The sequence below is a fragment of the Blennius ocellaris genome (assembly GCF_963422515.1).
Source record: "Blennius ocellaris genome assembly, chromosome: 16".
In the NCBI taxonomy this organism is placed as follows: domain Eukaryota; kingdom Metazoa; phylum Chordata; class Actinopteri; order Blenniiformes; family Blenniidae; genus Blennius; species Blennius ocellaris.
Window position 1 is genome coordinate 4,032,121 of NC_137665.1, and position 10,570 is coordinate 4,042,690.

Below are 10,570 nucleotides of genomic sequence, written 5' to 3' on the forward strand. Positions count from 1 at the left end.
AAAAGCCATCTGAGATACTTATTAATACTTGAACATGAGAACAAATTGAATCAAGAGTAAACAAAAACAAAAAAGAAGCTTTATTCGACAGTAAATTTGTGAAACAGAAACCGTGTATGACAGAAAATTAAAACCTTAACCCATCAATGTTGATAACTTGTATTCATCACATTTAAAAAAAAAAAAAAAGGAACATTACTTGGAGACACAATAATTTTTCTGTTCACGCCCAACGAATACACTTGAGGTTGTTCTTGAAGAAGAGACGCTGCGACTTAAAAACGCCGTCGCTCCTATTCGGATGCCTAAATTTGTTGTAGCGGACGTTTTTGCTCTGCGCAGATTTTAGTTGGTGGCCGATTTTCAAGTCTCCACACGTGGCCACCATCAGCGAGCCCAGGCCGTCCATGAAGAACTCTGAAGACACGGGATAAGAGTCGGTTAAGGTCCACATAAGACACGATCGCGTCACCGATTGAAGAAACCCGATTGGGGATCTACCTGAGTGAGCCACGCGCTGCAGCTGAGGGTCAAAGCCCACTCGCCGCACCGAGTCCGTTCGCGCCAGGAAGAAGTTGACCACCCCCTGGGTAAAATAGCATCGCGGGTGACCGGGAAGTGGGTGAAACTTCCCGCCAGACTTCCTCAGCAGGCAGCCGCCTTCCACTCCGTCCCCTTCCTCGTAGACGATAGAAAAAGGGAATTGGTTCCCTGCGACCGAGCCTCCCACCTGGCGAGGAGAGACACAGAAACGTGTTTCAAGAATGCATTTCTGGATAGTAGAGTTCTGGATTATTGTTGAAGGAAATCTAGTTGTGTTTTTGTGGGTTTTTTTTTAAAAATCTCATGAAGAATTGGTGTGCAAGTTCACAGTGCGGGTTTCAAGGATGACCCGTGTCAGCACTTTTGGAATCTCTGTGCTCCTTTTGGTGACCTTCACCGCAGGGAGCACGTGGAGATTTCTCAAATCAACCGAGCCTTTAAGAAAAACAAAGACAAACTCCTGGACAATCATGCAACGGTTTGCAACGGCGACATCGTCTCGTCTTGCAAGAACGATGCAATGAAATTGCCTTCAACTTTTTAAATTGTTCTCAGTCTCCCCGATGCAAATGAATCTTAAAAAGCTTTAACTTTCTTATGAAAGTCGTAGATAAAATAAATAAGAAGTAATAGTTAATATGAGACGTTTGTTAAATTGTGACAGAGAGAGAGAGAGAGAGAGAATCATGAACACGTCCATTGCTCACACAAAGAGCAAACACACAGAGACTCAGCACTTTCTCATTCTACCTGAAAGTTGACTCGCGCACTCACAAACACATCTGTGAAAAATGAGCTTATGCACACAGAAATAAAGAGACTATACATACATAATAGCAGCGCATCACATTGTCATGAGAGATTTAATCGTATTTTGAAGTTGACAAATGAGGAAGGTCCATGGGGAAGTGCAACAGCAGAACATGCCATGGTTGAGGTGGTAACGTGTGCTTTTTCACGTGGCGTGTCCTGGTATTTCAATAAATTAATGACACGCTTAGGTGGTTATTTGGTGGTGTATTTGTTTATTGGGACATTTAGTCGGTGCTTTTCAGGTGATTCCTTCAAGTGTTTCTTTCAGTACTGCTGTTTTACCCTTTTTGATTCACTGGTTCGGTTATTTTTAGGTGTTCTGGGGATTTGGAGTCTTATTCTTTGTGTCGTTTCAGCCATTTGTCTCTGCTTGCAAGAATAATGTAACGAAATTGTCTTAAACGTTTTAAATTGAATTGAATGGTGAGCTGGGTTTAGACCTGGGGTCTGCAACATGTGGTTCTTTGTCTTTTAATAGTGGCTCCCTGAAGCTTTCACTAAATTGTACTCAAACAATTGATCTTGTTTGTTTGTTTGTTTGTTTTTTATTTACACACCAGAGTCATTTTCAAATTGACTCTTAACTCACAGTCACTGTTAAGCCTTGTACATTTTAATATTTAAAATTATTTAAAATTATTTATTATTATTTCTATCTTGTCCTATTTGATATTAAGTTTCTTTCTATTTATTCTGTGTGGAGCAATGCTTAAAAGAATAAATTTTTATATTTTATATTTATCTTTTATAAAAAATAATTGGGAATTAAATTAAATTAAATTAAATTAAATTAAATTAAATTAAATTAAATTAAATTAAATTAAATTAAATTAAATTGTAAAAGGTCAAAATTCCATGGAAAATACTGAAAAATAAGGACAAAACTGTTAAAATCAGGTTCAAAAACAGCTGAAAATGTACAGAATTGTTTATGATCCTAAATCTTTGACTGACACTCCAAAAAGGCAACATTTAACAGTTTTTGTGTACGTGTTGATTTGTTTGCCTCGTTTTAAAGGTTCAGCATGTTTTGTGGCTCCTTTCATTTGGTGGAAAATAACAAAAATGGTTCTTTTGGTCATAACGGCTGCAGACCCCTGGTTTAGAAATGTGACACAGGTTTGTTGACCCTGCTGATGACGTGTTGTTGCAATAGTAGTGGTTTGCTTGCTGCACTATAGTTTTTTTTTGCTTTTGTTTTTTTAACTTAGTTCTTACCACGTCCAGTTCCGGGACATCCTCCATCACCCTCACGAACTCCTCGATCTTTGTACTCTCTGTAAACAAAAAGTCGTCGTCCACCCACAAGAAGTATTTGGTGATCACCTGGGAAACGGCCAGATTCCTCCCAGCGAACCAGCCCTGGTGGTCAAAATACAATCTTTAGAAATCACGCTTTCAGAGTATGACTGGTTGAATAAAGCAGACGATTACAAGAAAGTTTGAATGTGCGCCACAGTTGCTTTGCACACCTGAGCTGGAGGCATGATGTAGTGCTGGGTGTTTTCTCCAGTGACGTTTTCTGGTTCAAAGTTGTCGTCGGCGACGACGACCGTCACGTCAGGGTAGAACCGTCGAATGCTGTCCAGCAACACCTTCAGCTTCGGGTATCGCAGGAAAGTCTTTGTGACGATGGTGACTTGAGACTTGATGTCTGAACGCAATAAAAGAAGGGAAAACGCTAAATCCAAACACGTCAAAGAATTCATCCCTGTCCAACGACAACTGTAGTTTACTACCAAGACAATCCGAGTCTTTATACTCTATTACTTTCTTTAGAAGGACACATTGACCATTTCATGTATGTACTGTTCCAACGGGGCTTTCGTTTTTTAACAAATGTCTTCTTGAAGATGTTGAATTGACATGGCCGACAACAAACGTTTTTCACATTTATTCATTTTTAAATTAAAGGGAACATTTTTATTTATTTATTTTTTTCCCCTACTGGTACCCACAAGATCTCCACATGATTAAAACAGCAGACAAGCTCCAAGGGGCTGTTCCACCTGGAACTATTGCCCAGAGAAAACAGTTGGAGTAGGAGAGCGGTTCTCAAAAGGAAATTGAAGATGGCCGTTGCGAATAAGGAAATGTTGTTGCGCCTATTGTGCTCGAAGCCACAGGAACCTTAAACCAATAAGCAATTACATGATCTTGTGCAACATGCCCATTTCTAATTATAGCCATAACAAAGCTGTTTATTTGTTTTACACTATAATTGTACAAAGTCCAGTTAGTAGAACATAGGCAACAGTCGATAATTAGCTTTTATACCTCGCCTCTGCCTTTTGGAATACGTGATGGGAGCGGCTTTTCAGCTTGTCTGTTCATCGACACGTTTCCACTGCATTTACTGTTGCTTTCGATTCGCCTTATGGGAATAAATGTCCCAAAAGACAGAGGTAGACGGCTCTATGATACACAACTCAAACTCCACCAGTTACATTTAGAAACTTATTAAAAAAAATTAAATAAAAGGGTTTTCCCCACCTGTTCCCATGTCGTACAGAACTGGCACTTGGGGCTGTTTGATGGCAATGGGAAACACAGCTTCGTGGTTTTCAAACCTGAAGAATGCTGAGTGGAGAAGAATAACAAGTGTGGGCGACTTATAAGGTCAATCCATCCATCCATCCATTTCTATTGCATTTCCAGTACCAGAATTTGCCCATTTTGACATAAGAATCCCCTTATTTCTCATCTCCCAATTGTTCTCGGACACATACCCAGGTCTCCACTGTTTATGTGGTAGATAGTGCTGGCGTACGACACATTGGCCAGAAGCTCATTGAGGAACTGCTGACTGCTGGACTCAATAGACAGTTCTCTGGTGCCGTTACCTGTCATGCACCGGAACAAAACGTACTTGAATATCGCAGCCTCTTTGAAGATGTCATTGTTCTTGTCGGTCGTTGTACAACAAATCCATTTGGGGTGAGCTAAAGGTTGTTAGTGTGGTGAATTATCTTCTTCAGTGACGTGCAGGAAAGGCAGTGCCTACCCACATGGAAAGAACCTATATAAACATATATGTTTTAATATAGGTTTTGATATAGGTTTTGAATATATGTGACATGTATAAAATTGGCTGTTTTCCTATATTTTATGTACATATATGCACATATATGTACATATATGCAGCATATATGTTCATATATGTGTACATATGCAGCATATATGCAGCATTCATGTGAATGTGGTTTTGATATAGGTTTTGAATATATGTGACATGTATAAAATTGGCTGTTTTCCTATATTTTATGTACATATATGCAGCATATATGTACATATATGTGTACATATGCAGCATATATGCAGCATTTATGTGCATATATGCAGCATATATTGTCATATATGTGCATATATGCAGCATTTATGTGCATATATGTAGCATATATGTTGTCATATATGCAGCATATATATTGTCATATATGCACATATATGCAGCATACATGTGCATATATGCTGCATATAGGTTTCATATATGTGCATATATGTGCATATATGTACATATATGCTGCATATAGGTTTCATATATGTGCATGTATCCTCATATAGGTTCTTTCCATGTGGGTACCCAAGGCTGAATTATTCATTTTGATTATCTGTATTAATTCTAATTAATGTTTCAGTTTCCGGTAGTCTTATCTGGTGCTACTTTTGCCAACAGAATCTCACCTTTAACTGTGACCCGTGGACCTGGAGTCCCTGCCGTCAGGACGCCTTTGGACACACTCAAGAACACCTAGGATGCAGACAGCTGAATGAAACCGCAGCCACTTCAAGTAGTGATCGAAACCAGCAGCAAAATGTTGCTTCTGTACTTTTGTATTGTACCTTTTATATTTATATTGTACCTGACAATCAAAAAAAAGTTGAAATCAAAATGTTGTTTGAACTCGTCCTACTGAGTGAACATTTTCATTATAGTGGGGGTCATTTAAAATGTGACGATGTGTACATCAACACTCTTATATAAAACCTTACATTTCGCTGCCCTTTAGTTGAGAAAAGAAAATATACACCTTCCACCACAGTTATCATAGAACAACAAAACAAACAAACAAAAGCAGATACATTACGAATTTACAGTCTCAGAAACAGTTGATCCAGTTTAAATACGCCTGCCGACTATTAAACGAGCATCGACCAACCGACAGAGAGAGGAGGGACAGGACACCGCTTTATGTGAGTTTATGAGACAACGGTGCTCAGAGCCACTGACAACTCAACTTTTTGAAAATGGCTCCCCAGGTGGAACTTTTTCACAACCCGATATGGCGGAAACGCAACAATGCCATAGTCAATAGTTATTTTGAACATAAGCGAATAGATGGACAATAACAACAATGGCAGCCTTCAAAGTGTCATTATTCCTGATCTATAATTCCCCTGGGATTTACGGTAGTAGTTTTATAGTTGTCCGTCATAAACATCCGTGTTTCGCCATTGTGGATTTTTTTTTTATTATATGGAGTATATTTGTTCTCTTGGCGCTTGTGTGTGGTTTTATGACAAAAGCAAACAACAGTACAACAGTAGCCCTTAATGGCTCATCATAAAAAACTCCATCATTTTCTTAGTTTCTGTGGCTTCCATGTAAATGGAAGGCGTTTTCAGAACCTTGCCGTGTAAAGAAGAAACTTTTCTAAAAGGAAAATGCAAAAATGCTGCTTTTTCACTTGAAACGTCACCGTGTGAACAGAAAATAGTCCACAGAAATGTGTGTGTGTGTGTGTGTGCGGGGGGGGGGGGGTCTCACCAAAGTGGTCCAAAGTGGAAGCAAGATCGTAGGAATTGAAGAAATTGGAAATCCGAAGGTTGGAGAAGAATGATGTATCTCCTCCCTGTCCCAATAGAGGTTTGCGAAGCCACCAGACCTGCCTCCCACCACCAATCTACAGAAGAGCGACCAGTCAACTGAACATGACCCACCTTGTAGATGTCTCTTTTTTCAGCATGCAGCCTTAACACTGAAAACATAAAATGTATGCAGTTTTTTTTTTATAATTCCATTTCATGACAGTCCTCCATGGAAGAAAAAAAAGAAAAGAAGTGTTGAAGTCATTTGAAAGGATCTTTTAGTTTAGCCAGAAAAAAAAATATGCAGAAGAACACATCTGTAGTGATGTGGTTAATCCAGGTTATCACATTACACCAACGCGAGCCACAAACCTGGTATAAGTGTTGGGGTCAAAGGTCGCACTGTGTAGCCTTGGATCGGATACTGCAGAGGAGAGTTCGGCAAAGCATGGAGGAGTTTGGACAGAACGGATGATGTCCTGTGGAGGAGAGACGCAACAAACAAAAAAAAGTTGGGAAGGGATCCATTCACCTATCTTGTTGGAGCTGATCCAATCACTGCGCCCATTACCTTGCTTTGTATTCCTGGAACTCCTTGGCTCGGCGTTGCACCACGGCCTCACGCTGCTCCACGGGGAAGATGCTTTTGAGAAGCACCGAGCGGGGGCTGCAGTCGCAGGGTCGATAACGGGGAGGCTGGCGGGGAAATAGGGGCCTGGAGGGATCAAATACATAAAGGTGTCTTCAACGGTCAGTAGTCCCTTAAAAAAAAAAAAAAAAAAAAAAAAGACTTTTCTTCCCAAGTTAGATATAGATGAACTACAATCACAGGTTTGCGAATAAACTTTATTTCAGCACCACTTTTCATACAAGACAAGAATGCGACACAAAAAGCATTTTGGAGAATAATCCATAACAAAGTGGAATAATCAGCAACTATAGGCATTATCTCATTATCTCATTATATATTTATATAAAACATATATAATCAAGTATTGGATATGACTATTCCTTTTCACCTGTCGCTTGGTTTTCAGACCAGAAACAAATACTTCACATAAACATGAATAAAGTTAGAGATTTCTACTTTTTGCTGCCCACTACGCTCCCTTCGTTAGATGAACATCTGTATCACGCCAGCAACGCCTTTAGAAAGGCCGCCCTTTGTGCCTAAAATGGCTTTTAAATTCTTTTACACGAAAATGAATCTCCCCTCGAAGTGAAATGGGAAAAAAGTGATTTATATATCGTGTTTTCAGATGAAACAGAATAAGAGATTATAGGAACGTACTCGTTTTTAATGAATACGTTTACTGAGAATTTTAATTGATTTGTACTGATTTGTGACATAAAGACAACATATTGTATTTACCACCAGTCTAACTGCAAAGAAGTGACACTGGTTCTCATTATTGACTGATTGATTAATTATTATGTTTGTTTGTTTGTTTTGTTCTGTGTTTTTTCACTTTGTGGTGTTGCATTATGAAATAATAAAATGATTGAATGAATCTTATTTTTTTAAAGCATTACCTATTTCCTGGTTGGTCGCCACCCAACTTGGCTGCAGTAAATTTGTATTATAAAAACAATTTCTGAATGAGTCATCTGTCTTCTCACACTGCGCTACATTTTTACTCTTGTACTCGAGTACATTTCTGAGGCTGTTCTTTTTGCACTGGACAAGACTTGTTTCGGAGCGTCATTTTGTTTGCAAATGCAATTCGACATTCACTTTTTACAGAATGCAAATTTCTTGTTGGCTACAGGATTATGAAAATAGAGCTGCCAACCAAACATTCAATTAGACGAATAAACACTGCTGCCAAACAGTATTAAAGATAAATAAGCACACACATAAGACACAACCAGAGAGCTGCTTTTTACCCATTTTGTAGTGGCGGAACGGCCCGTCGGAGTAAAATGGATGAGAAGTAGTCCATGGTCACTAGAATAAACAGCAGTGTGAGCACCAAGGGGACAGCAACCAGAATCCGTCTCTTGTTTGATCTGAACATCTGTAGGTATACACAAATAAGGATTTGTCTTAATCTTCTTCAATTTCAGTCGCAGCGATTTGAAAATATAATTAAAAATAGCACCAAAAAAAACTGTTATTCTTGCCTTTCTATCATGTCAAAGAAGTTTGATACATTTCTAATTAAAATCACACGTGTCTTTCAACATATTTATTTTCATATTGTGCAAATAAAGTTGTGTGATTATAGTACAATGGATAAAGTAGGAAATTGTTTGGAATGAATAGAATATTACAGAAGATTAAAAAAAAAAAAAAATGCCAGAAATTACTGAAACAAATTATTAAGGTATTGTTTTTGGTGACAACTTTTACCTTGATTGAATCATTTTAATGGAAATAAATGCTGCTGCTCTTCTTACCTTTTTCCTCGTCTCCCAGCCGTGTCCTGCAAGTCCAACACAAACGATCGACTCATACTGGCATGAGATGGAGAGAGCGTTTATTAGAGGAAGGAGGGGAGGTGAAAAGGCAAAAAAAAAAAAAATCAGTTCAGAACGACAACAACAACTAAAGAGGGTGCAGTTTTTCTTGCTTCTTAGCCACACAGGAGTTTGGACATTCATTAAAGGAAGTTAAGATTCATTTTTAAAAATATACATTTTTTTAACCTTTTACTTTTATTATACTTGAAGACAAATGTCTGTACTTTGTCATCTGTACCTTCCACTTTCAAAGGATCAAAGCAACAGTTATATAGATAATATTTGAACGTCATTATTCCTCTGTTTTTCCTTTACATTGAAGCCCTTGCATTTTGGCAACAGGTTATAAAATTGGGTCACGCCATCCTCTGGGCCGGTCACGTGTCGTTTCAAAAAAATTGCATGGACTTGGCAGCCAGGGATTTCAGAATCTTTGTGGAAACTGTCAATTAACAGCAGGAAATTTTAGTTGCTCAGGCCCAGTGCCAACCTCTGCCCGTAATTTGCATCCCCATTCAAGCCATATTGCCATGGGCATTGTTGGTCCACTTGACAAAACTTGACAAACAAGCAGTTTCCTACTCGTGGCACTTTACAACTGGCACTATAAACATTCCCAGACCCCTTTTGATGGGCACACAGCTCTATATAAGATGGTGCAAATTGGCACATTTATTTAATTTAATTAATTGCACACAACTGTCCATCGAGGTGCGTCACCTTCTGTCATTGCGGAGTTAAACGGGTAATTAATGGTTTCGTTTGGGTGTTGCTGTGCATGCATTGAATGTTTTAAGGGGTGTGTGAGAGTGCATTGAAACTTCTATTCTCAGGGCAGTGACTGGCCTAAAGGTTCCCCGGGGAATCGGACACAAACGTGAATGAGGTGGAGGTGGTTCACTGCAACACATAGCCATTGCACATTGTTTGTGCATTGAGTATAAATTGAGTATAAAAAAAGTATATATAATAAGTGTTCATATCAGGAGCAGTAGCTAAAAGTTAGTACTTGTACTCTTTTTTTTTTAAAAGCTGTCTCGATGCATTGCTAGTATCACATATGGTTGCACACCACCTCTCTTCAGACCGGCTTATCTCCTGTTTGCACACATTATGTTCTTTAGTTTTTGTTAAACAAACACTCATACATGAGGATATCCGCGTATCATTATTTCTGTTCTGCCACAACTGAGGTCGTATTATTGGGTGTGTTTTCTTTGTCCTTGGAGTGCTTCGTCCCGACAACCTCATTGACCATTCCCAGGAAGTACACCGGAACAGAAGACATAGCGAGGAACGATGACGTCGCCAGGACGACATCCTTCAGTGTGTCCCAAAGAGAGCGCGAGCAGTGTGTGTGTTGATTTGGAGTGAGCTGTAAATTTAAGTTCAACTCTTTTTCATTGACCGAAACTGAAGCGACACATTAAAAAAAAAAAAAAAAAAAGGTCTGCACACAAGTCTGCAAAACATAAATCCATGTGTCTCTCTTTTCATTGCTTTCAGGCGAAATGCATTCAGTGACCACAGTCACCGAAATGGATGAAGTCTTTTCTCATTCACCAGTTCACACCTGCAAACCACTTTATTTTTTAAATGCTAAGACGCTTTGTTCAGAATAGTTAAAAACACACTCAAAACAGAACGATGGGGGGGGGGGGGGGGGGGGGCACATTGAAAATCATATCAAAATATTGACAATATAAATAAATAAAACAAAGATGTGATTCCAAACAGCTGATGGTAGCTTTAAGCTGAAAACTGAATCAGTTGATCTGCGTCAGATGCATCAATTATAAGACTTTTCCAGAACAATTTCCAGAATAGAATAGAATAGAATAGAATAGAATAGAATAGAATAGAATAGAAGACACCTACAAACGGGGGATTATTATATCAGGAATGTTAAGATAGAAGAGAGAAATGACATCCTATCATCAAATTA

The 10,570-nt window shown here is 38.8% G+C and overlaps 1 protein-coding gene across 1 annotated transcript; it reads right to left on the bottom strand.

Moving 5' to 3' along the window:
• Nucleotides 1–223: 223 nt before the first annotated feature.
• On the bottom strand, nt 224–8,618 carry LOC308141671 (beta-1,4 N-acetylgalactosaminyltransferase 2-like; the record flags this gene model as incomplete). Its single annotated transcript, XM_080511878.1, has 9 exons — nt 224–417; nt 502–730; nt 2,575–2,718; nt 2,829–3,010; nt 3,850–3,936; nt 4,086–4,199; nt 6,535–6,641; nt 6,734–6,877; nt 8,563–8,618. The coding sequence occupies 9 exons, from the start codon at nt 8,616–8,618 to the stop codon at nt 224–226; spliced, it is 1,257 nt and encodes a 418-aa protein (XP_080368004.1).
• Nucleotides 8,619–10,570: the final 1,952 nt, after the last annotated feature.